The sequence below is a fragment of the Rhinichthys klamathensis genome, unplaced genomic scaffold (genome assembly GCF_029890125.1).
Source record: "Rhinichthys klamathensis goyatoka isolate OS25496 unplaced genomic scaffold, OSU_Roscu_1.1 h1tg000776l_1, whole genome shotgun sequence".
NCBI classification, from domain to species: Eukaryota; Metazoa; Chordata; class Actinopteri; order Cypriniformes; family Leuciscidae; genus Rhinichthys; species Rhinichthys klamathensis.
The window spans coordinates 912,235-939,738 of record NW_026607175.1 but is presented as its reverse complement, the minus strand read 5'-3'; the positions used below and the strand labels follow the sequence as shown (position 1 = coordinate 939,738).

Here is a 27,504-nt window from a genome sequence, read left to right as displayed (position 1 = left end):
CATTAGGTGGGTTAGTTTAACATTAGTGCGGTGTGTGTAACATTAGGTGGGTTAGTTTAACATTAGTGCGGTGTGTGTAACATTAGGTGGGTTAGTTTAACATTAGTGCGGTGTGTGTAACATTAGGTGGGTTAGTTTAACATTAGTGCGGTGTGTGTAACATTAGGTGGGTTAGTTTAACATTAGTGCTGTGTGTGTAACATTAGGTGGGTTAGTTTAACATTAGTGCTGTGTGTGTAACATTAGGTGGGTTAGTTTAACATTAGTGCGGTGTGTGTAACATTAGGTGGGTTAGTTTAACATTAGTGCGGTGTGTGTAACATTAGGTGGGTTAGTTTAACATTAGTGCTGTGTGTGTAACATTAGGTGGGTTAGTTTAACATTAGTGCGGTGTGTGTAACATTAGGTGGGTTAGTTTAACATTAGTGCGGTGTGTGTAACATTAGGTGGGTTAGTTTAACATTAGTGCGGTGTGTGTAACATTAGGTGGGTTAGTTTAACATTAGTGCGGTGTGTGTAACATTAGGTGGGTTAGTTTAACATTAGTGCTGTGTGTGTAACATTAGGTGGGTTAGTTTAACATTAGTGCGGTGTGTGTAACATTAGGTGGGTTAGTTTAACATTAGTGCGGTGTGTGTAACATTAGGTGGGTTAGTTTAACATTAGTGCTGTGTGTGTAACATTAGGTGGGTTAGTTTAACATTAGTGCGGTGTGTGTAACATTAGGTGGGTTAGTTTAACATTAGTGCGGTGTGTGTAACATTAGGTGGGTTAGTTTAACATTAGTGCGGTGTGTGTAACATTAGGTGGGTTAGTTTAACATTAGTGCGGTGTGTGTAACATTAGGTGGGTTAGTTTAACATTAGTGCGGTGTGTGTAACATTAGGTGGGTTAGTTTAACATTAGTGCTGTGTGTGTAACATTAGGTGGGTTAGTTTAACATTAGTGCGGTGTGTGTAACATTAGGTGGGTTAGTTTAACATTAGTGCGGTGTGTGTAACATTAGGTGGGTTAGTTTAACATTAGTGCGGTGTGTGTAACATTAGGTGGGTTAGTTTAACATTAGTGCGGTGTGTGAAACATTAGGTGGGTTAGTTTAACATTAGTGCTGTGTGTGTAACATTAGGTGGGTTAGTTTAACATTAGTGCGGTGTGTGTAACATTAGGTGGGTTAGTTTAACATTAGTGCGGTGTGTGTAACATTAGGTGGGTTAGTTTAACATTAGTGCGGTGTGTGTAACATTAGGTGGGTTAGTTTAACATTAGTGCGGTGTGTGTAACATTAGGTGGGTTAGTTTAACATTAGTGCGGTGTGTGTAACATTAGGTGGGTTAGTTTAACATTAGTGCTGTGTGTGTAACATTAGGTGGGTTAGTTTAACATTAGTGCGGTGTGTGTAACATTAGGTGGGTTAGTTTAACATTAGTGCGGTGTGTGTAACATTAGGTGGGTTAGTTTAACATTAGTGCTGTGTGTGTAACATTAGGTGGGTTAGTTTAACATTAGTGCGGTGTGTGTAACATTAGGTGGGTTAGTTTAACATTAGTGCTGTGTGTGTCAGTGTTCAGGGGTGCAGTTGTACCTGCCGCTGCCGATAGAAGGGAACGCCACAGACTTGAGCTTCTTCTCATCCGCGAGAGCCAGGCAGTTCTTCACAGTCTTATCCAGCATCTCCTCACACTTATCCGAGCCCCAGCCGGGACTGTTACAGTGGATGACAAACTTAGCAGGAAGACCGAATCCCGAGGTCACGGCCGCTGAGGAGAGCCAAGATTCACAGACCATCAGATCAACTGATCAGTCACAATCTATACCGTTACAACATGCTCTGAATAAAAGAGGGAATTCATCAAAACACAGCTCTTCATAGCTGTAACAACTCAGATTTACTCAACCAGAAATTCATCAAACGTCTCCTTCCTTCCAGATGATTTCAGATGGTGGAAACTGAGCATAAATGTGTTCATCACTTCAGAAAGTTCATGGTTGAGTGAGTTATGGTTTATCTACAGCATCTGTGGCATATATGGATGACCTTGTAATTTATCCATTGACCTGTTTATTTATTTTGTTTAGGGAATATCTTCTACATGTGAGCCTGTTTGTTTTCTGTGAATGTGTTGTTCAGCAGAGTTCAGTGTAAACCGCAGTACCTCCTGCCACCTCCAGAGGGCCGTTCTTCTTGCGCAGCTCCAGAACCGCCTCTCCAAACTCCTTTCCCCCGATCTTCTCCAGAGCATTCCCTGCGAGAGACACGCCGGTGTGAGTCTGTGACCGGCACTCGTTTACAGCGGCGGTGTGAGTCTGTGACCGGCACTCGTTTACAGCGGCGGTGTGAGTCTCTGACCGGCACTCGTTTACAGCGGCGGTGTGAGTCTGTGACCGGCACTCGTTTACAGCGGCGGTGTGAGTCTGTGACCGGCACTCGTTTACAGCGGCGGAGTGAGTCTGTGACCGGCACTAGTTTACAGCGGCGGTGTGAGTCTCTGACCGGCACTCGTTTACAGCGGCGGTGTGAGTCTGTGACCGGCACTCGTTTACAGCGGCGGCGTGAGTCTCTGACCGGCACTCGTTTACAGCGGCGGTGTGAGTCTGTGACCGGCACTCGTTTACAGCGGCGGTGTGAGTCTCTGACCGGCACTCGTTTACAGCGGCGGAGTGAGTCTGTGACCGGCACTCGTTTACAGCGGCGGAGTGAGTCTCTGACCGGCACTCGTTTACAGCGGCGGTGTGAGTCTGTGACCGGCACTCGTTTACAGCGGCGGTGTGAGTCTCTGACCGGCACTCGTTTACAGCGGCGGAGTGAGTCTGTGACCGGCACTCGTTTACAGCGGCGGTGTGAGTCTGTGACCGGCACTCGTTTACAGCGGCGGAGTGAGTCTCTGACCGGCACTCGTTTACAGCGGCGGTGTGAGTCTCTGACCGGCACTCGTTTACAGCGGCGGAGTGAGTCTGTGACCGGCACTCGTTTACAGCGGCGGCGTGAGTCTGTGACCGGCACTCGTTTACAGCGGCGGCGTGAGTCTGTGACCGGCACTCGTTTACAGCGGCGGCGTGAGTCTGTGACCGGCACTCGTTTACAGCGGCGGTGTGAGTCTGTGACCGGCACTCGTTTACAGCGGCGGTGTGAGTCTCTGACCGGCACTCGTTTACAGCGGCGGAGTGAGTCTGTGACCGGCACTCGTTTACAGCGGCGGAGTGAGTCTCTGACCGGCACTCGTTTACAGCGGCGGTGTGAGTCTGTGACCGGCACTCGTTTACAGCGGCGGTGTGAGTCTCTGACCGGCACTCGTTTACAGCGGCGGAGTGAGTCTGTGACCGGCACTCGTTTACAGCGGCGGTGTGAGTCTCTGACCGGCACTCGTTTACAGCGGCGGCGTGAGTCTCTGACCGGCACTCGTTTACAGCGGCGGCGTGAGTCTGTGACCGGCACTCGTTTACAGCGGCGGTGTGAGTCTGTGACCGGCACTCGTTTACAGCGGCGGTGTGAGTCTCTGACCGGCACTCGTTTACAGCGGCGGAGTGAGTCTGTGACCGGCACTCGTTTACACCGGCGGTGTGAGTCTCTGACCGGCACTCGTTTACAGCGGCGGTGTGAGTCTGTGACCGGCACTCGTTTACAGCGGCGGAGTGAGTCTGTGACCGGCACTAGTTTACAGCGGCGGTGTGAGTCTCTGACCGGCACTCGTTTACAGCGGCGGAGTGAGTCTCTGACCGGCACTCGTTTACAGCGGCGGTGTGAGTCTGTGACCGGCACTCGTTTACAGCGGCGGAGTGAGTCTCTGACCGGCACTCGTTTACAGCGGCGGTGTGAGTCTCTGACCGGCACTCGTTTACAGCGGCGGAGTGAGTCTCTGACCGGCACTCGTTTACAGCGGCGGTGTGAGTCTCTGACCGGCACTCGTTTACAGCGGCGGAGTGAGTCTGTGACCGGCACTCGTTTACAGCGGCGGTGTGAGTCTGTGACCGGCACTCGTTTACAGCGGCGGCGTGAGTCTGTGACCGGCACTCGTTTACAGCGGCGGCGTGAGTCTGTGACCGGCACTCGTTTACAGCGGCGGCGTGAGTCTCTGACCGGCACTCGTTTACAGCGGCGGCGTGAGTCTGTGACCGGCACTCGTTTACAGCGGCGGAGTGAGTCTCTGACCGGCACTCGTTTACAGCGGCGGCGTGAGTCTGTGACCGGCACTCGTTTACAGCGGCGGTGTGAGTCTGTGACCGGCACTCGTTTACAGCGGCGGTGTGAGTCTCTGACCGGCACTCGTTTACAGCGGCGGAGTGAGTCTGTGACCGGCACTCGTTTACAGCGGCGGTGTGAGTCTCTGACCGGCACTCGTTTACAGCGGCGGAGTGAGTCTGTGACCGGCACTCGTTTACAGCGGCGGTGTGAGTCTCTGACCGGCACTCGTTTACAGCGGCGGAGTGAGTCTGTGACCGGCACTCGTTTACAGCGGCGGTGTGAGTCTCTGACCGGCACTCGTTTACAGCGGCGGAGTGAGTCTGTGACCGGCACTCGTTTACAGCGGCGGCGTGAGTCTGTGACCGGCACTCGTTTACAGCGGCGGCGTGAGTCTGTGACCGGCACTCGTTTACAGCGGCGGTGTGAGTCTCTGACCGGCACTCGTTTACAGCGGCGGAGTGAGTCTGTGACCGGCACTCGTTTACAGCGGCGGAGTGAGTCTGTGACCGGCACTCGTTTACAGCGGCGGTGTGAGTCTGTGACCGGCACTCGTTTACAGCGGCGGAGTGAGTCTGTGACCGGCACTCGTTTACAGCGGCGGTGTGAGTAGGCCTGTCGCGATAGTCGATAAATCAATTAATCGCACGATAAAAAAAATGAGCTCGATAATTTTTCCGGACACGATAATTTCCATTTGCATGCTTGTTTGTTTTCCTCGTGTCTCTCTCTCTCTACCAAAGAGACTGGATGACAACTCTCGGTTCCTTAGCTTGAACTAGAGCTTAGATTCTCTGCCCGAGCTCGAACTTGACCCGACCCGGCCCGACACTATCCTCGGGCCGGGTCCTTGATCTAGAGACGTGCACTCCCAACGCAATAGAGTGCGGCGCGGCTCTAGACTTGATGGCCAAGTGCGAGCGCGGGCGGTAACGCACTCACTCTGTGTGTGCGGTTTGCGGGAGAATAAAACGATTCGCGGGACTCCCGCAAACTAGAAATATCTATGAATAAAACATAAAAACTAATAGATTTTTATCTGTAGCAGAAAAGCAACAAGAACAAATAAAACAAAATAGAAACTATTTACAGGCCAGAGTTTCTATTTCTAACATGTCTGCAGCGTTGAGCGATGTAGCCAATCACAGACACGTGTTGATTTCTTGAACGCAATGGCCAATCAGAAGCATTTAAGGGTCCTTTCACACCTGGATCAATTGGAGACGTTGTTCCGAAACAAAGGGCTGTTTCCCTTTTGGCCCGGTTCGTTTGGTCATATGTGAACACAACAATCACACTCTGAATCGGAACAAAACAACCGAGCCGAGACCGACTAGAAGAGGTGGTCTCGGCTCGATTCAAGACGAACCCTGGAGCGGTTCGTTTGTAGTGAGAACACAACCGACCCACGAACCGGAACAAATCAATGTCGGAGTTTTTTCGCCTTTGCGCGGCACTGCTCGACGGACCGTTCATAACCCCTCTCTTTAATTTTATAGCTGATCTTCTTGTACACTTCGGTGTTCTTGTGTGTAGTGTCCAACAATCCGGGAGATGTGTTCTTCCGACCAGGGAGAAAAAAAATGAAAAAAATGAAATGTCCGCCAAAATTAAATCTCTCCGGTCAAATTGTCCGATTAAAATTGCGTAATAATCTCGCCCCCCTAACACAATATGAATTTGAGAATAAGCCTAAAATGTATAAAGCAAAAATACACCGACCTTTGGCTATGTTTTGGAACAGGCTCTACCGTTAGAAAGTTATTAAACAACATCGCATGCTGCATTTCAAATAAAGCGCACGCCGCTGTAATATAGACCTAAACAACAAACGATTGAGTGAGACGTTTCAAATATGGCCAGGTCCATTGATATTATTGATAAAGTTGATAAATTGATAAAGTCGACGATGCAGACTCGCCATCTTCGCAGTAGTGAACGCGCCTATAGAGAGAAGTGTGCACGCGCCGACGCCTCCGTGTCCTGATTAGCCTATTAGCCTATATTGTCCACTATATTTGCTTCTTATTTATTAATCCAGTCAAATTTGTTGATGAAACATTGATTAAAATTAATATACAATTTATACAAAACGAAATTTTCAAGCAAAAATAATATTCGAAGATCGCTGGGTTGATTATTATTCGAAAATCGCACCCCTCCACCACATGCACGCACACATGCATTAGGCTACACCCCAGAGCATGTGAGCAAAGCAGAGCGGTGTGACGCTTATTATAAGTAAAAATAAATAAATATAAGTTTCATATTTATAAAAAATATAATGTTATTATTTTTTTATTTCATCTATGTTGATTAGGCTATATGAAAAGGGAACCGCATGAAATGAGTAAGATAGGATCATAAGATGACCAATAGGCCTATATATCGGAAAACATTTGGAATTGGTCAGACATGATTTTGACCAGTTATTTAGTTTTGTTTTGTAGAAAGCCTTTCTTTAAAGTTTATTTCGTTTTGTATAAATTGTATCTTCATTTGAATCAATGTTTCATCAACAAATTTGCCTGGATTAATAAATTAATAAATATGAAGTGTGCATTTCTCTCTCTAGGCGCGTTCACTACTGCGAAGATGTCGAGTCTGCATCGTCAACTTTATCAATTTATCAGCAATTTAAATGTTTCATGCATAATCATTACTTTAGCCGGTTCTTTGTGGCAAGCTTTATTTCAGGTGTTGCGTGATATCTCTGCGCCCAAGTAGCAGTGCTTCGCCTGTGCAGAGTCTCCGCAACGGCGATAGATAGAAACGCGCGTCCGAGTGAAGATTGCGCAACTCGCGCAGCGCGTCATCCATGCAACTGATAGCAGCGGACACGAGCGCTCAGCTTGATTTAAAAAACAACTGATTTTAGCGCTAGATCTCTTATTTAATAGCGAACTAAATGAATGAGTTAACTGGAGATTTTTTATTTATTTGTGTTAGGTACATCCGTGCCTCAATGTTTCAAAAAGTGAATGTGTGTGAAACCATAGTAAAAAACAATTGGTGTTGATTGACGCCAATCAGACGTTCATGGTTTTTTCCGTCTATTTGAAAGTTAGGATAATAATAACATGTTGCATTCTATAAGGCCTGATTATGTCATTTTTTAAGTTATATAGCCTGCCTCCAGTTTTCCTCAACTTGACTAATTAAGAGGCGATATTTGACCGGCATATCATCAAAATGTCCGTTTAACGAAACCTCTGCCGGTCACTTTGACCGTTACCATTTTTTTCTAGTGGAAACTTCCGACCAAATATCTATGAGGCATTTCACCTCTTCGTAGCACCGCCACCAAGTCAACCCGCGATTCATTTTGTGTTAGGCTACTGTTGTCATGACGATGTCCCACAATGGAATGCGCAACCTGCACGCATGAGGTAGTGATCTAATGGCGTAAGGAAAGCCCTGGAAGGGTGCGCGATTTGGACCGCTTTACAACAGTGTGGTGTGAACAGAGTGACGTATTAAATTGATTCGGAACAAAGTATTCTGTTTCGGATCTGTTCCGGAACAAAACAAATCGATCCAGGTGTGAAAGCACCCTAAGATAGCCTCCCCTCACACCTCAAAACGGATTTTTTGTTCAGTGCTGAATTCTGTATGCTGGCAAATCCTCTAATTATAACAAACAAAGTGTGCATATTATGAAAGATTCATTGTGCAGTCAGCTTTATTGATAACAGAGATGTGTGAGATCGCGATGAACTGTCAGCTTTTTAGGAATTATTAAGGGAGCGCACTTTGCTTTAATAACAAATAATTTAGGGTTGGGTTTTGTTTACATCCATTTTATTTATTGTTTTTGGTATTTATTCAAGTGTTTTTTTTTGTTAACAGAGACATTGCTTTTATTGTTTTTGTTTGTTTTGTTCATTTATTGTGGATATTTAAAATGTTTTCCATTTTCAGTGTTAAATAGTCTTTAGAAATAAAAGTTTATTGATCTTTGAAAAGGTGTACCTGCATTATTATGCCATTATCATTATTTTAGATGTAAATGGTCTCGGAATGACAATATTATCGTTTATCGCAATAATTTCTTGGACAATTTATCGTCCAGCAAAATTTGTTATCGTGACAGGCCTAGGTGTGAGTCTGTGACCGGCACTCGTTTACAGCGGCGGTGTGAGTCTGTGACCGGCACTCGTTTACAGCGGCGGTGTGAGTCTGTGACCGGCACTCGTTTACAGCGGCGGTGTGAGTCTGTGACCGGCACTCGTTTACAGCGGCGGAGTGAGTCTGTGACCGGCACTCGTTTACAGCGGCGGTGTGAGTCTGTGACCGGCACTCGTTTACAGCGGCGGAGTGAGTCTGTGACCGGCACTCGTTTACAGCGGCGGCGTGAGTCTGTGACCGGCACTCGTTTACAGCGGCGGTGTGAGTCTGTGACCGGCACTCGTTTACAGCGGCGGCGTGAGTCTGTGACCGGCACTCGTTTACAGCGGCGGAGTGAGTCTGTGACCGGCACTCGTTTACAGCGGCGGAGTGAGTCTGTGACCGGCACTCGTTTACAGCGGCGGAGTGAGTCTGTGACCGGCACTCGTTTACAGCGGCGGCGTGAGTCTGTGACCGGCACTCGTTTACAGCGGCGGAGTGAGTCTGTGACCGGCACTCGTTTACAGCGGCGGCGTGAGTCTGTGACCGGCACTCGTTTACAGCGGCGGCGTGAGTCTCTGACCGGCACTCGTTTACAGCGGCGGAGTGAGTCTGTGACCGGCACTCGTTTACAGCGGCGGTGTGAGTCTGTGACCGGCACTCGTTTACAGCGGCGGAGTGAGTCTGTGACCGGCACTCGTTTACAGCGGCGGAGTGAGTCTGTGACCGGCACTCGTTTACAGCGGCGGTGTGAGTCTCTGACCGGCACTCGTTTACAGCGGCGGAGTGAGTCTGTGACCGGCACTCGTTTACAGCGGCGGCGTGAGTCTGTGACCGGCACTCGTTTACAGCGGCGGTGTGAGTCTCTGACCGGCACTCGTTTACAGCGGCGGAGTGAGTCTCTGACCGGCACTCGTTTACAGCGGCGGCGTGAGTCTGTGACCGGCACTCGTTTACAGCGGCGGAGTGAGTCTCTGACCGGCACTCGTTTACAGCGGCGGTGTGAGTCTGTGACCGGCACTCGTTTACAGCGGCGGCGTGAGTCTCTGACCGGCACTCGTTTACAGCGGCGGAGTGAGTCTCTGACCGGCACTCGTTTACAGCGGCGGCGTGAGTCTGTGACCGGCACTCGTTTACAGCGGCGGAGTGAGTCTCTGACCGGCACTCGTTTACAGCGGCGGTGTGAGTCTGTGACCGGCACTCGTTTACAGCGGCGGTGTGAGTCTGTGACCGGCACTCGTTTACAGCGGCGGAGTGAGTCTGTGACCGGCACTCGTTTACAGCGGCGGTGTGAGTCTCTGACCGGCACTCGTTTACAGCGGCGGCGTGAGTCTGTGACCGGCACTCGTTTACAGCGGCGGAGTGAGTCTGTGACCGGCACTAATTTACAGCGGCGGAGTGAGTCTGTGACCGGCACTCGTTTACAGCGGCGGCGTGAGTCTGTGACCGGCACTCGTTTACAGCGGCGGTGTGAGTCTGTGACCGGCACTCGTTTACAGCGGCGGTGTGAGTCTCTGACCGGCACTCGTTTACAGCGGCGGTGTGAGTCTGTGACCGGCACTCGTTTACAGCGGCGGTGTGAGTCTGTGACCGGCACTCGTTTACAGCGGCGGTGTGAGTCTCTGACCGGCACTCGTTTACAGCGGCGGTGTGAGTCTCTGACCGGCACTCGTTTACAGCGGCGGTGTGAGTCTGTGACCGGCACTCGTTTACAGCGGCGGTGTGAGTCTCTGACCGGCACTCGTTTACAGCGGCGGTGTGAGTCTCTGAAAGGCACTCGTTTACAGCGGCGGTGTGAGTCTCTGACCGGCACTCGTTTACAGCGGCGGAGTGAGTCTCTGACCGGCACTCGTTTACAGCGGCGGTGTGAGTCTCTGACCGGCACTCGTTTACAGCGGCGGAGTGAGTCTCTGACCGGCACTCGTTTACAGCGGGCTTCAACTCAAGACCACATTCAGTCCCCAACCCTAATGTTTAGGACATTTAATTTAATATTCAACAATATTATTGATCTCCTGCATTATATGAGAACTGAACTGAGCTGGACGATGACATCACGGTTTTCTCCAGAGCGGCTGTATATATATATATATATATATATGTATATAAATTAACTAAATTAATAACTTTTTTACAACAGAAATGAAGCATCACTGGACTGAGACGCTCTTTTCTTCTGGAAACAAACTTTGTTGCAGTATTTTCCTGTTATCTCTGTAAAGCTGCTCTGAAACGCTCTGTGGTTGTAAAAAGCGTTGTATAAATAAATGTGACTAGGCTTGACTAACCCGGACAGAGTTGAGCGAACGCCTCTACCAACCCTCCTTTACACTGATCTGTCGTTGCTCCGTTGAAACCTCTTCCAGTGTGACAAAACAGGGCGAGATTTCAGCCACAACATCTCCTAGCAAAACTAATAGACCAACCCAAGTAATTACTATGCAAATGTCCCATCAGTCATTGCAGTAACGAGTTGTTTTGGCTCGAGTGACGCCAGCTTTAGACACATGAAGTTAAAGTTAAACTCAATAAGACCCATTCTGTCTTCATTTACTCACCCTCATGTCACGCCAAACCTGCATGCTTCATTTATGTGGAACAGATATGTTTTTCATACACAGATATGATGGTGGACCGACACCGTGTCGCTCCAAACAGAAGCGGTCCACTCGACTGTATATTCTGTAAGTCTGAAGACGGATGATGCTTTATGACGAACCGACCGACATTTACGCCATCATTCGCTGAGAATCTCCCCCTCTGCTGTAGCTCTCTCATTCACGCTTATGTTCCATTCAAAACATTCAGATGTGTGATCAATGTTTTCAAACACAATGATGTGACAGACCTGCTGTGGCGTGCCTCGAGGAGCTTTAGTTGAGTTCATGCGAGTGTGTTTCAGGAAAAGAAGTTTCCTGTATTTCCTTATCAGAACAACATCATATGGGTTTGGAAGAAGATGCGTGTGAGTAAATGATGACAGAATCGTGAACATGCTTCTTCTTCTGATCCCTTACCCAGCAAACGTTCTCTCAAGGTTACGAACAAACGTTCTCTCAAGGTTACGGACAAACGTTCTCTCAAGGTTACGGACAAACGTTCTCTCAAGGTTACGGACAAACGTTCTCTCAAGGTTACGGACAAACGTTCTCTCAAGGTTACGGACAAACGTTCTCTCAAGGTTACGGACAAACGTTCTCTCAAGGTTACGGACAAACGTTCTCTCAAGGTTACGAACAAACGTTCTCTCAAGGTTACGGACAAACGTTCTCTCAAGGTTACGGACAAACGTTCTCTCAAGGTTACGGACAAACGTTCTCTCAAGGTTACGAACAAACGTTCTCTCAAGGTTACGGACAAACGTTCTCTCAAGGTTACGAACAAACGTTCTCTCAAGGATACGGACAAACGTTCTCTCAAGGTTACGGACAAACGTTCTCTCAAGGTTACGAACAAACGTTCTCTCAAGGTTACGAACAAACGTTCTCTCAAGGATACGAACAAACGTTCTCTCAAGGTTACGGACAAACGTTCTCTCAAGGTTACGAACAAACGTTCTCTCAAGGTTACGGACAAACGTTCTCTCAAGGTTACGGACAAACGTTCTCTCAAGGTTACGGACAAACGTTCTCTCAAGGTTACGGACAAACGTTCTCTCAAGGTTACGAACAAACGTTCTCTCAAGGTTACGAACAAACGTTCTCTCAAGGTTACGAACAAACGTTCTCTCAAGGTTACGGACAAACGTTCTCTCAAGGTTACGAACAAACGTTCTCTCAAGGTTACAAACAAACGTTCTCTCAAGGTTACGGACAAACGTTCTCTCAAGGTTACGGACAAACGTTCTCTCAAGGTTACGAACAAACGTTCTCTCAAGGTTACGGACAAACGTTCTCTCAAGGTTACGGACAAACGTTCTCTCAAGGTTACGAACAAACGTTCTCTCAAGGTTACGAACAAACGTTCTCTCAAGGTTACGAACAAACGTTCTCTCAAGGTTACGGACAAACGTTCTCTCAAGGTTACGAACAAACGTTCTCTCAAGGTTACGGACAAACGTTCTCTCAAGGTTACGGACAAACGTTCTCTCAAGGTTACGGACAAACGTTCTCTCAAGGTTACGAACAAACGTTCTCTCAAGGTTACGGACAAACGTTCTCTCCAGGTTACGGACAAACGTTCTCTCAAGGTTACGGACAAACGTTCTCTCAAGGTTACGGACAAACGTTCTCTCAAGGTTACGGACAAACGTTCTCTCAAGGTTACGAACAAACGTTCTCTCAAGGTTACGAACAAACGTTCTCTCAAGGTTACGAACAAACGTTCTCTCAAGGTTACGGACAAACGTTCTCTCAAGGTTACGGACAAACGTTCTCTCAAGGTTACGGACAAACGTTCTCTCAAGGTTACGAACAAACGTTCTCTCAAGGTTACGGACAAACGTTCTCTCAAGGTTACGAACAAACGTTCTTCCAGTAACGTTAATAGAACATTTGTTCAGAGATAACTGGTGTCTAATGTTCTCAAAACATCAACACGAAAATATTATTTTTCCTGGAACATTTTAGTCGGACTAAATAAAAAATGTTAACATTTAAAAAAAAAAAATGGATGTTTTGAACCTTCAGAAACCTCCAGAAATAACGTTTTCGATAAAACATGATTATTAATATTAAAAAGTTGGGTTACAAATAAAACTGGATTGAGTTTTTTGGGCACAGGAATCAGTGAAGACATGGGAAAACATGTAAGTTTAGACACAAAAAGCAAGATGACAGAACTCACAATATTAACATGGAATAATTGCCACAGCAATCCATTAGAAAGTAAAGCATGACCCAAATGTCCTGAACCACAGCCATGAAACTCCAGCACTAGATCCATTAAACCAGGCCAGATCCAAGCATGAACACAGTGTGCCGCTTTAGACACCTTCTGCATTCACTGTCACTGAGCAAATATTGTTATAAGAAAGTGCTTTTGTCGTTAGTGTGTGTGCGGTCAGTGTCAGCGCTGTGGTTTGGACTGTGGATCTGCTGGACACTGAGGCTCCTTTACCTACTTCACCACCCATGTAGAAGGTGGAGTTGGTCGGGTGAACAACGGCTTCACTTTCGATGGTGGCAATGTCAGCTTGCACAACTTGCAGCTAAAATAACAGGCAAACAAATACAGTGAGAGACAAATGCTGTGGAAATGTGGTGAAACCATGACGAGGAGACAGAAACTGCTGGGAATACAGAAGAGAAAAGAAAACAGGGAGACACTGCCATCTATTGAGGAGCTGGATGGAGGCGAGCACCACACACACACACACACACACACACACACACACACACACACACACACAGACACACACACACAGACACACAGACACAGACACAGACAGACACACACAGACACGCACGCACACACACACACACACACACACACAGACACAGACACAGACAGACACACACACACACACACAGACACGCACGCACACACACACACACACACAGCTTTGTTTTTGTGATATATGAGGACATTCCATAGGCGTAATGACTTTTATACTGGACAAACTGTATATTCTCTCCCCCTACACTGCCCCTATCCCTAAACCTGCCCATCACAGGAGACATGCTGCATTTTTACATAAAAAAAACCCATTGTTTTTTATGTTTTTTAAGCTATTTGAAATATGAGGACACATGCAATGTCCTCATATATCACGTGTAAGTTGTAATACCAGTGTAATATGCATGTCATTATACACATTTGTGTCCTCATATATCACAAAAACAAACACACAGACACGCACACACACACACATGCACACACACATGCACACGCACACACAATGCAGCTCGCAGGAAACATGCATGAAGAAAAACCTTGAAGGATGATGCCACTGTTTTCTCCAGAGCCGCTTTCAGCCGATTCAACCGTTTCATAATTGATGAAATTTTCAACATTGACACTGAATTGATCTGAATATTGACTCTATTATCTTCAGTAGAGCTGCTGTACAGCTGAATTTAACTTGTTTCAAAATTGATGAGCTTTACACTTTTATTGAACTGAACTGAATAATGACTACATTTTTTAGAACTGCTTTACGGACGAATTTGTCTGGTATTTGATGAAGTTTGCATTATTAGGTGTTCAAGCACGAAGTGCTGAAAACCTATTGTAATTGTTAGGGTTTAAAAAAAAAAAAAATCCCCTAAAACGCATCGTGCAGCCCAAACCGTAAGGCCTCGAGACTCGAAACTCGGCCAGATGGTAGGCCTCAGTTTGGGGAGAACCTATCAGAGTATGAGCCCGATTGGCCCATAGGTGGCGCTACAGCAACCAAAAGTACTAAATTGACCATAACTCCTAGACCGTTTGACTCACAATCAAGGTTTTTACACCACTGTGATCCTTGGCTCAAGACGGACAATATGTATATCTCCAGAAAATTTTTCTGCTATGTCGAATTTTGTCGAAAACCTACTTTTGCGAACTAGTCCCTGGTTTTTCGCCCGATCGGAACCACACCACCCTAACCCATTCATATATATAGACACTAAAAAATCCCTTATATAACAATTACTTTTATAACACAATCATATTTTGTCAGAGTTTATCACTTCAATTGTTCTGATGCTTCACATAATTGCTATCAACATGGTAAATCATGGTAAATAACGCCAGAAACATGGTAAATCATAGTAAATAAGGTAAATCATGCTAGAATCCTGGTAAATCATTCTAGAATGTGCTATATCATGTTAAATCATCCTATAACATGGTAAATCAAGGTAAACTAAGATAAATCATGCTACAGTAGATTCATGGTAAATCATACTTGAACATGGTAAATGAAAAGTCACACTGAAATGTGGTATATCATGGTAAATCATGCTAAAACATGGTCTATTCCATCCATGATGTCAATGGTTAAATGCTTGCTACATAAAACTTAATGTCTTTTGATGCTTTTGTGCTTAACGGCCTTAAAGGCCTTAACTGCTTGAACACCGCTAAATGCTGCTTGTTGATTCTGTTATTGTCCTGTTTATCACTGTGAAGCTGCTGAAATGATCTGTACTGTATAAGGCACTGTAGAAATAAAGCTGACTGGACTTGAATGTGTTTTGCTGAATCATAAGAGGGAAAACTAAATATCACATTGGCTGTTTTCCTGTTAATTCAAAGGTTTACAAATCTGCCTAAATTAAAGTTACCAAAACATGTCTAAATACTTTCATTTGTGTGATTTCTTTCTTAGAAACATACAAAAACATAAAATTTAACATTTGTGGAATTAAACTAGTGTTAACACTTTACTTGAAGGGGTGTGCATAAGACTGACATGACACCTTTATAAGCATGACATATGAAGGAGGGTTTATGCATGTTTATGACAACAGTCATTAAGTGTCATTCGCTCAATTATGGCATTTTTAATGCAAATATGGCATTGTTTGAGATGTCTTTGTTATGACAACTTGACATAAACTAATACATCATAACCTGTCAGTGTCTTTGTCATGACAACTTGACATTACTAAGACAACACAACCTGTAATAAACATGACGTAGCAGATTAATGATCAAACTTAAGAAACCACTTAGCTTTATGGGTTAACATTACATTAATTTAAATTAAAAATTAAATTTGTACCACTGTAGTTGAGCTCCAGAAAAATATTCATGACAGTTATAATGGCCTCATGACAACAAAAGGTAAAACTTCAATCCTGTCCTGGACAGGGAGCCAATGAAGAGAGAGGAAAATCTGCGCCATGTGTTCGCGTTTACCTGAACCAACTGCAACCTTACCACTGAAGAATGCTTCATATATACAGAGAATTACAGTAATCTACTCAATTGGAAATAAATACATGAATAACCTTCTCAAGCTCCTTGCCAGACTTGATGTTCAATAAAAACCTCAGCTGAAAAAAAACAATAAACTCAGTTTTAGTTCCAAAAAATGTAAAAACATCCACACTTTTAGATGCTCTAGACAGGCCAACAGAGATGTGACTGCATTTCCCTGATTCTTTCTCAATAGTAAATACATCTGGGTATAATCAGCATAACAATGAAAGGATATCCCATGCTTCTAAACTACACTAGCTAACGGAAGCATACACAGGGACAACAGAACAGGAGCCAGTACAGATCCCTGGGGAACGCCACAGTCAAACTGGGCTGAATCAACGCAGATGAGAACCCGCAAACAGCGAAACTCAGAAACCAGTTTAAAGCACTTCCATCGATCCCTGAAAACTGCTGAAGGCATTTGTGGAAGGAGTCCTGCTGTCAGATCAGGGCTCGAGTGAGTCTGGCCTCGCGGTTGCAGCCGCAGTCCGAGCGAGGCGTTTCAACTTACGCAATACTAAATGTTTGCAAAATGGCAATGATTCGCCTGTGTCTATTAAAGCTTTGACAGAATCCACTGGAACATTCAGATCTACGTTGGCGCTGCCGCTGACCACAGAAAGCACTAGGGCTGTTGGAACGAATTCCGAAATTCGAATATAATTCGAATATTAAAAAAATCAATACTATTCGAATGCTGAAGTTACTATTCGAATATTGTTTTTTTTATGTATATTTTAATTTTTTTATATATATATAAACAGGAAAGAGGCCGCACTATGCATAAATTGTTTTATTTGCACAAACGCGTTTCAAGAAGGCACGCGCCGAAACGCGTTTGTGCAAATAAAACAATTTATGCATAGTGCGGCCTCTTTCCTGTTTAACGTTATATATTCTAATCATCAGGCCAGCATTCTTAAAGTTTAAGTTTAATCATTGAGTGAAGCCTGCTCCTATTCCCCTTCATTAATTTTTTTTATATAGAATCTTGCCTTTCTCGCCACCTTGGCTTACACACATGTGAAAATGAAATGCTTTTGTTTCGTCTGATGAACAATAACGTTTTTGAATCGTAACACAATTGTGCACGTTATCCACGCTGTATCATCATAACAATACTGTCAAAAATGGTAAATGTTTAACAACGTAAAAAACGCACGTGAAGCGCAAATATCTTGGTGAAAACTCAACGGATTCGGCGAGCACCAAACTCGCTGGAACCGTCTAGTGGAACTGAAAAGAACGATATAAGTTTCAGAATTTTTGGTGGTGTTTTAGCGGAGATATTAGCCGAAAACCATCGGTAGCGCTTCAACCATATTCAGCACGAATAAAATGTTTATTGTAATGTTAGATGTCCCTCTAGTGGACAGAACGTGTAACAACAACCACATGCTATAGTGGCATTGGCGATCCATAAGCCTGAGTAATGTCGTAAATATTAATAATAGGATGAATTTGAGCATTTAATATTCGAATATTATTCGAATATTAAATAAAATGGAATTCGAAATGGAATTCGAATAGTATTATAGAGGAAGATTGACAGCCCTAGAAAGCAGTTATCATGTATAGATATGAAACGGCTTTTCAACCACACAGTATCGCTGTTTCTTTGTTACAAATATTCTTATTATCACAGTACTGCGATAAAAGTTTATAGTTCAGAATCAGATATAAATCACTGATGTCTATGGAAGCGATTAAAATAGAGAAAATCACCCTTTGAATGTAATTTGGCACTTTAAATAACGATTATATCAATTACAACGTTACACCAGTAGGCGGCGACACATGACTGTTAAAAATGTCTAAAAATGCTAAATTTGTCATTGAAAAATTGTCTTTTAAAAAATAATTCAGATTAAATATTTTAAATAGACTGCAGAAATTAGCCATTTTGTCAGAACCTTTAGTAAATTATTTAATTTTGTTTAGTTGTCTAAGTGACAGTCGTTGTTTTTTTCCATTAAATTTACGAATATCAATGTTAAAGCGTGTATATTACAAAAATGAAAATGACAGTTAATTGCTTTTATTCATCTAGTTTGCCAAGCAATTTTACAGGACCTTCATATTTAATGAAATTTCATTATTTGTAGATTACATTTAATAGATTACACTATCATGAAAAATTGTGAAATTGGTGTGCTTGAGCTTCGACTCCAACGGGATGTTTAGAGCGCTTTGAAACAGGGAATCCTCCCGTCACTAGTAGACAATACCGCCCATAGACAGGCCAGGTGTACATAAAATTAGTTCATATTATTATTATTAGGTCAGAAAGCAGTGAGGGGCTCTTCACATTGTGAGGTTCAATTGAGAGCGTGTGGATACAGGGTTGTATGACAATTGCAATTTTGTACAATTACAGTCAGTTAATAGAGTTGGACAGCAGTGTGCACTGTTTTTTGAAGGTGCCACTGGTCCCCTACTCTCCTGTCTCCATGCACTACAGTGTCCTATAAAGATAAAGGCAAATAGTCTAAACAAGGTCTGATAACAGGGGAACAACAGCAACATCTACTCATTAACATTTAAAATTCACTTCATAGTGATAATGTGAAAAGAAAGGAACTGATTTTTTTTAAATGCGAGTGCAAGACTTCTTCAGATATGTGATGGCAGTATATGATAGATACATAACAGCTGTAACTGAAATAAAACAAGATCCTGTTACAGTGTGAGGATTATGTTTCCATGATAACGTCTAACGAGCCCTGAGCAGCTCTGGAGTAAACATGCACGTGCAATAGGCAGGAATGAACATCTGAATTATTCATGCATTAATGCAGATAAATCTGTAGCTCGTAGGGGTGAGAATCGATTCAAGATTCAGAATGACTCAATATGAAATTTGATTTAATCAATTCATGTTTTGATTCTGTGTTTTTATGAATGCGTTTTAAATTTAAGTCTTAATGCGTACGTCAAAACAAATGATTCATTTCAATTCACATTTCATGATTGATGTATGCGAGGAAACAAGTAAATCATTGCCTAGAGATGATTCATAAATCAGCAAGATGGATTTGGATTTTAACAGCTATTCTCAGCAGAACAACAGGAGGAGAAAGGCAAATAATGTAGAGGAAAAGAGCATCTGAACAGTTACTCTAGCAGTCAGTGTCCTGTGGAGTTCAGCTTTCAGTTAAACACCTGAACTAATCAAGGCTTACTGGAAGCTGGAGCTGAACTCTGAGTTTGGACACCACTGTACTACAGTAAGAGAAGAGTTTCATAAAGGTTTTTGTACCTTCTGTCCGAGGAATAAACTTTTGGAAGAGAGGACAGTGAATCCACCAGCCGGTCCGCCGTCCGCATCAGCGGCCCGTCTCTGTCACAACAACAGCAAACTGTTGCTAGATTTACAACATCACACTGCATCATACTCCCTTAAAGGATTAGTTCACTGCAGAATTAAAATTTCCCGGTAATTTACGATCGGTCATTTTCTAAAACAAATAAACATTTCTATACTTTTTAACCACTAATGCTGGTCTTGCTCTAGCTGTGATGCGACACACATTACGTAATCAGGCTGAAAGGTCAAGCGTGACGTAGGTGTAAGAACAGACCCAGTGTTTACAAAGCGAACGTGAAAAGACTAAGTCAAACGCCATTTACAAATAAATAAAAGGTAAAACAACGATGTAGGACGATTTTGAAGTTGGAGGAGAAATAAGATGGAGTTTTTCGCCCTACTCTACATTTCTGAACCGGAACACGCTTGACCTTTCACCCTGACCACGTAATGTGTGTCGCATCACAGCTAGAGCAAGACCAGCATTAGTGGATAAAAGTATATAAGTGTGTATTGTGTTATAAATGTCGGCTGGTTTGTCTAGATCAGACTCTTATTCCTCGGCTGGATCGTGTCGAGACTTTGAAGCTGCACTGAAACTCACATCTGGACCTTCGACCCGTTGGACCCCATTGAAGTCACTATATGGAGAAACCCTGGAGTGTGTTCCTCAAAAACCTTCATTTCTTTTCCACTGAAGAAAGGAAGACATGAACATCTTGGATGGCGTGGGAGTGAGTAAATTATCAGAAAAATTTAATTTAGGAGTGAACTAATTCTTTAAAGCAGCCAATAATAAGATAACTGGAGAGCTGTCTTTGATACTGAATGGCTTCTCTAATGCTGACTGTAAGGATATTAAAAACAGCTTTTGCATCAGGTACACGAGTTAATGATGAAAGTGCACATCCGGTTATAATGCTCATCATTTGATCATCATCGGCTGGCATGATCACACAAACATTCCTTTTACACGTTCAGTAACCAGGCAAACTGGATCTGTACCGAGGCTAGTTTACACATAAAGGAGGCACATTTGCATGGAAATGAATGACAGTGCTGATTTCGCCTGCTTAGACTAGTTAGTGTGTGGTTAGTGAGTAAAAGGATTGGCCAGTGTTCAGTGAGTACCTTCACTCGTCTGGACTTTTTGGTGGCCAGTTTCTTGACCACTGCTTTTTTGGCGGTCTTGGTCTTGTTCTCGGTTGGCGGAGGAGTGATGACGGCCTCCAGCTTTCCTCTGGAGCTCCTCTTCTTGGACAGCAGCTCTGGGTGGATGTTGGGCAAGACTCCGCCGGCAGCGACGGTCACACCCTTCAGCAGCTGCACAGGCACATCCAGAACACATCCCAGGGGGCAACACTCAGGACTTTATTCCAATAAGGCCAATAATTAAATGAGTTATTGTTTTCTCAGTTCACAATATATTACAGCATATGATTTACCATGGAGTGTGAGAACAGGCTTGTGTTTTCGCATGTTTGTCGTTGTCTGATCTGACTATTCAAGCGCCACTGGCGACCAAAAGAAGCCGTCTAGAATAGATGAGGTGTGTGATATGATCTACCTGATGAAGCTCCTCGTCGTTGGCGATGGCCAGTAAGATGTGTCTGGGCGTCACACGGCCCTTCTTGTTGTCTCTGGCTGCATTTCCAGCCAGCTCCAGGATTTCAGCTGAAAGAACGATGCAGAAATCCACTAATAATCCAATAATATACAGAACCTACAGTATATGCTGTTAATATGAATCAAACAACAAAAGAAAAACAGAATATCACTCACTGTTCTTGACTGAATAACTTTAGTAGCTTTAATAAGAATACATTTCTTACTTGAACGCTGCTGTTAAACGCTCTGTTGAGGAGATGAACATGCGGACTGTGTACAGCTCATCTATGCTAATAGGGCCAGTCCGTCCGCAGAGGTGGGCATATGTGCATATGTGACGTCCCAAAAGCTACAATCTGCAAACGGCTTATACTGAGACACTGCTTATGATTTATGGGGATTTGAAAAAGAGAAGTGGGTGGATTTTTATCATTATAGGCCCGGGTGGTTGTGTCCACACACTGCCAACACACATGTTCAAACACCATGTAGAAGTGAATTTTGCATAAAAAAGTCCCCTTTAAGTTGAGAAAAGATTATTTACCAATATTTCTGAAACGTTCAGTTTTTTAAAAACGCTTTTTTCTTGTTTATACAAACGTTAAGGGAACATTCCATTGTTTCATTCTTTAAACATTATGGGAACGTTACTACTATTGAATACTACTCTGAACATTTAAAAAACGTTTAATGAATGATGTATAATGTTTTGTGCTAAAGTTTTGCGAAAATTATTAAAGACCAGATAGCTTGGAACGAACGTTCTGTTAACGTTCCTGGAAGAACGTTTGTTCATAACTTTGAGAGAACCTTGCCAGAACGCTCCCTGTCCGCTGGGATAGTGGAGCATACAGTATGTTCTCTGTAGTTTCTGATGATGGAAATCACAAATAAAATGTGTTACCTAACCCTACAGAGAACACTGTCCATTGTGTCTCACTTTAGGACTTCTAATGAAGTGCATTGACAGGAGGAGGGACATGAAACACTGATGAGAATAAGAGACTCGTCCTACCGGTCAGGTATTCCAGAACCCCAGCCATGTACACTGGAGCTCCGACACCAATCCTGTATTTGGGAAGCCCCTTCTTGATGTAGCGCAGCATCCGGCCGACGGGGAAGATCACTCCAGCCCTGGCGGAGCGCGACGACCTGCTGAGCTTCTTCTTCCCAGCCCGGCTGGACATGATGCTGCACACACACACACACACACACACACACACACACACACACACACACACAGCAGTCGAGGCGGCTTTACTTCTATATACAGTACAGATCGTTTTAAAACAAACAGGAAAATAACAGAATGAATGATGCAAACTATCAGACAAATTCAAATTCTGCTGTAAAAAAGACAATAGTGTCTTTTGTTCATTTTGCATTATAACCACCAAAGTGAGCTGGAACTGAATATTAATTCAAGAATAAAACAAGCCTCCAAAGATCTTTTTGTCCAAATAAAAAAAGTAATGTGCTAATCTACTTAGAATTAGTTAAAGGGATAATTTACTCAAAAATGAAAATTCTGTCATCATTTACAAAGGAAAATATTTTGAAGAATTATTGGTAACCTAAACAGTTGAAGGCACCCATTGACTTCCATAGTATGAAAAAAAAAAAAAAATACTAGAAGCCAATGGTGATCCAAATCTGTTTGGTTACCCAAATTCTTCAAAATATCCGTGTTCAGCAGAAGAAATATATTTATACTGGTTTGAGAAAACTTGAGAGTGAGTAAATAATAACATCATTTTCATTTTTGGGTGAACTGTCCCTTTAAGATTCAAACAATTATAGCTAGATTAAAAGCTGTCGCAGATACATTTTATTCTGTATTGAAAAGCTGAATACATCTAGGTGTTTCTGCATAACAACAACTAAAGCGCGTTTGATACAATACAGCATTAACATTAAGATATTTGCATCGGGTTTCGCAGAACTGAACTGACAACACTGTAAATGAACGCACTGTTTTGAGTTTATGTGATCAGATTAGAAATAGAATCACTGTGACTGTGTTTACATCATAACGCGCGTATTATTCGGCGACACATAAAGGTAGAGCGATGTTTTGGTTTGTTCCAATGATGACAGCTGGAACTTCCTGAGTCGCGGCCGCGGAACTGCGTCCGTCAGGGAGCGAGCAGCGCGCGACAGTCTCCTGGAAGTGTGTTAAAGCAGCACATGCACTGATGACACTTGATGTCTTACAGTAGAGAGTGTGTCCGAGTTCAGTCCACTACTGTCTGCTCCAGCGAGACCAGCTCAAACAGCGTCCGACACACACAATCCACAGCGCGACACACACACAGCCGATCAGCAGAGCGCGCGCAGGAGACGAGCACGCGCCTGACCAATGCCCAGTGGCGCGCGTACACAAGTCACACTTTTACAGATAGATCAGTAGTCTGTTTAAGTATTTGATTAGTTAGCAAGAGCATGTCCAGGAAATGCATAATACAAATTGTATGGGTTAATGTACACCTGTTTCACCTCTTATTTACACTGTTACAGCTGCGACACGGCTACCGGAGCTGATCGCGCCCACAAATCGGCAAATCACGTGGAAATGCTCCTGGTGTGAGTGAGTTGACACCGCGTGAAGGTAGTACCGAAATTTGAAGCTTTGTCCCGCGTCCCGCAAGTCATTGTCCCACATTTTAATTTTGTCTGCATAATTTTATTTCATCGTCCTTTAAATTAAAATTCTACAATAAAAAAATGTTAATAAGACAACACTGAACATGCGCGGCGCAGCCGTTATTATTGGTTCTAACCAGAGCGGGAAAACAAACACTGAGAAAAAAACACACACACACAAACGAAAAAACCCGGCAAAATGGATCTATCCGGAGCTCCCGTGAAGAAAAAGCGTCTTTTATTATTTTTATTTTATTTTTTTTATTCAGTATTAACAATATATTACAACAACATCTGTTTATGCCAGGGTTGATTCACAAAATACACTACTAAAACAGACATACAAGACAAACAATAACCATAAAATAAATAAATAAATAAAACAAGACCAAATTATATAAAAGGATGCAAATTAAACATATTTAGAGAGTACAAGATCGGTCTTAATAGCCTTTCTATTTTTAAGACCTCTTACAGTAACGTTAGTGTGATATTGTTTTAGCTCTGCTAAAAGTGTTCAAAATTTGGCTTGGACTCTGCCCATTTCTTCTTATGAATATGGAATTTTCCTAAGACTAAAAACAATTGGACAAAAAAAAGAAAAATCCTTATCTGTTTGTTCCACCATCTTCAAAGTAAATAAACACATCTTTTCCCCTCAATGTTAAAGTTTGTCCAGAGAAAAAGCGTCTTTGTTCGTAAGGAATGGGAGAAAAAATATACATGGTTAAGGTGACCCTAAAAAGGGAGATTGCAGTGTATGCCTATGCCACTCGAAGCTGCCAGATCAGACAAAAATATAAATTCAAGATGCACTGAATCCGGTAAGAACGCATTTAATCTTTAGTCTTTCCTAATGGAATTTATGTGCTTATTTAGAAATTTTGTTTTTAGCGATTGGATTATTGTCACTTAATTATTTAGATTGAATGATAGACCCGTGCTGTTAAAATTTGTTTTATATTATTAGTGACCAGGGCAGGACTTAGGGGGCTGGGGGCCCCTGGGCTTGAGTTTATGTTTGGGCCCTATACGCTACAAACATCATTATAGAGTAGCACACATTACACAAAAATTTAAATATGCTTTGAGGTTCCTAGAACAATTAATATGCAACATGCCTAGTCAAAGTTTGGTAGGCTAATATTAAATAGTCATTATTATACAATATAATGCAGGATGTGCTCTCTAGGTTGAGAGAAGATCAAAACTCTAAAAAATACTGTTTTCTCTTGGCTTTATTATTAAATTCATTGCTCGTATTCACTTCTGGTGGTACGTATGGTAACTCGGCAACTACGCATGACTTGTAGTATGATTGCGTAAAGGGAACAGCAATTCCGGAAGGGAACAGAATCGACTGCTTCACCTGTCAGCGTCGTAATATTAGCAATTTAAAGCATTTTAGTGCAAAAAGACATCTAATATAAAATCAATATTTATTAATAATAGTAGGCTAAGTTCTCTCCCTCGTGTCCCGCAAAATCAGGTCTGCTGACCTGCAACAGAGCAATAACCAGGTGGTCACCCTAGAAGGTAGGAATAAAACATTGTCGGAGCCATAATGCGCCGCAGATGTGGGCAGTGTAAATAAGGGGTTTACACATAGGCCTACTCCGTTTGCAGTGCATATTTTTTACCATACCCATGTCAACAGGTGGAGCTTTCACTGCACGCGGATGCCCGTCCTGTGCCGTGCGTGCCCAGATAGCACAAGTCTATTTGATGTTATATTTACATCTGGAAGACGTATTTTTAAGAGTGTTTGCTCATCTGCAAGACGTCTATAGGACGTTTCCTGTCAGATGTCAAATAGACGTTTAGAAGATGTCAGTTTAACATGCATTCTAAATCATTACATCTTAAAGACATCTTCTAAACGTCTATTTGACATCTGACAGGAAACGTCCTATAGACGTCTTGCAGATGAGCAAACACTCTTAAAAATACGTCTTCCAGATGTAAATATAACATCAAATAGACTTGTGCTATCTGGGTGCAGAGATCGTGTGTCCTGCAGGCGCTGAATTAAAGTGACAGCGCATGGTTCGTGGTCAAACTGAACACGGATTGACACGAAAATATTAAATACATGCATTTAATTAAATTTATAAGAAGTAATGCATTGAATAATAGGTTTATTGGGTTTAAACTTGAATACGTCTGTGAAAGAATGTAGTAAGAAGAACATAGCAGGCTATACATTTTTTTTAAACAACACGGAAATAGCGACAATTGTGCATATAAATTACTATATATGGGCTTAAAGTACAACCTGTGAGCAGTTTTTCAAGATCCTTTTGTGATCTTCGTTTTACACTTGTTGATGCACAGCGGGTCGGAGCTGAGGGTATGCGCATGACGTCACCGTCGGCCGGAGTGAATGCGGTCACGCCCACAAGTGGCAAAAAGACTGAGCGGCAGCATTTGTTTTCAGCGTGAACGCCGTGAAAATCACACAAAACACATCTAAAACGGGAAAGAGCTTTGCGATTGACTGTACAACTAGATTTGACCAGAAATCTGAGGTACTGTATATTTTTACAGACTGCAAAAAGCTACAGAACAGACTATATTCTGCATAATTGGATGTTTTTAAATAAACACTGACAAAAAACTATACAAGTTTTAGGGCTGGACGATATGATGATATACAGTATAACATTAATGTAAGTGATCACTCGGATTTAGACCTATCTATATTGTATTTATATAAAACGTTTACAGGCAAATGTTCTTCATTTATTTCCCCGGCGTCGAAATCAGGCACATATAAACGTCAGGAAACACGATTCCTGGCTGCATGTCAATATCCATGGATCACTGGATCTTTGATAAGTTGTAAGGAACACTATATCGAGTCCAACTTTTAGTTTAAACTGATAATAGTTTGTTTTACTCGCGTTAACGCAGTTTCCCCTATTAACTCCAGTCCAGTCACGCAGCAGCTCTTCTGCCACTCAGTCCCGCTGAGGGGGGCGTGTTCCGGCGGGGAAGTGACGCTGGAGCCCTCTGCTGGTAGGGAATCGTAAGATGGCCGCTCGAACACTTCCGGTGGCTTCACTGCCTGGTGGCAGTTTAGAACGTCATGAGCTATCCAGTCATTATATAGATCAGTGGCTCATACTTTTTTTTTTAACCAAGCAGCAGAGAAAGTGAAAGCGAAATTTAGAATGCTTCATGACAAGACGCCATTTGACCGGTACAAACAAAAGTTTTTAAGGTATGTGGTAAAAGCTATCTGTTCAGTATTGGTATTCTTATAATTTATGTCTCGAAATATATTTGATCTATTTTAACAAAAGAGCGGGCTAGACCGTTTGCAACTTTAATGTTTCTGGCTTCCGGGTGACCACCATCAAATAAGCCAAATGTGGGACGATTGTAAGTTTATGTGGGACGTTACCAACACTTAAACATAACCTGAAACTGTGATATAATGTTGATCTAACTTAATAAAACATTTGTATACATATAGTATTATACACATACATTTGTATATATAGCTGATACATTTTTTTTTAAATAGAATAACATCACAATAATGTAACATAAAATTTAAATTCAACATCACTGAGCCCAAAGGCATCATGCAGATCACTATTTCTGAAACAGTCCTGACCAAGTCCAACTAAAATCCAACAATGAACAAATAAAATATAAACCAACATGAATTCAGTACACGCTTCTGCTGTTTGACCAGAAGATGGCAGTAAATGAAACCTGTTGGAAAGTAATAACCTCACACATTTTGAATTGAAGGGCTTCTTGCTTAAAGCTCCATTAAGCATTGCTTTAGTTTAGTTTC

The 27,504-nt window shown here is 43.1% G+C and overlaps 1 protein-coding gene across 3 annotated transcripts; it reads right to left on the bottom strand.

The window, feature by feature from the left end:
• Positions 1-1,542: 1,542 nt before the first annotated feature.
• LOC130077758 (core histone macro-H2A.1) lies at positions 1,543-23,378 on the bottom strand. Of its 3 annotated transcripts, none has more exons than XM_056243093.1 (8): positions 23,268-23,378; positions 22,069-22,244; positions 21,013-21,119; positions 20,577-20,768; positions 19,398-19,478; positions 13,343-13,433; positions 2,154-2,243; positions 1,543-1,757 (listed from the first exon to the last, which is right to left on the bottom strand). In XM_056243093.1, the coding sequence occupies exons 2-8, from the start codon at positions 22,238-22,240 to the stop codon at positions 1,558-1,560; spliced, it is 933 nt and encodes a 310-aa protein (XP_056099068.1). In that variant the 5' UTR covers positions 22,241-22,244; positions 23,268-23,378; the 3' UTR covers positions 1,543-1,557. The 3 variants fall into 3 exon arrangements, with proteins under 3 accessions (XP_056099068.1, XP_056099069.1, XP_056099067.1); XM_056243094.1 differs by lacking the exon at positions 23,268-23,378 and adding an exon at positions 22,279-22,432; XM_056243092.1 differs by lacking the exon at positions 23,268-23,378 and adding an exon at positions 22,275-22,394.
• Positions 23,379-27,504: the final 4,126 nt, after the last annotated feature.

Bases quoted from the DNA above. Each gene is read 5' to 3' on its own strand.
- LOC130077758 (XM_056243093.1), bottom strand. From the start codon at position 22,240: ATGTCCAGCCGGGCTGGGAAGAAGAAGCTCAGCAGGTCGTCGCGCTCC. The intron at 2,244-13,342 runs GTAAAGGAGCCT...TGTCTCTCGCAG, and splicing joins CTACATGGGTGGTGAAGTAG to GGAATGCTCTGGAGAAGATC. The intron at 1,758-2,153 runs GTACTGCGGTTT...GGCTCTCCTCAG, and splicing joins CCCTCTGGAGGTGGCAGGAG to CGGCCGTGACCTCGGGATTC.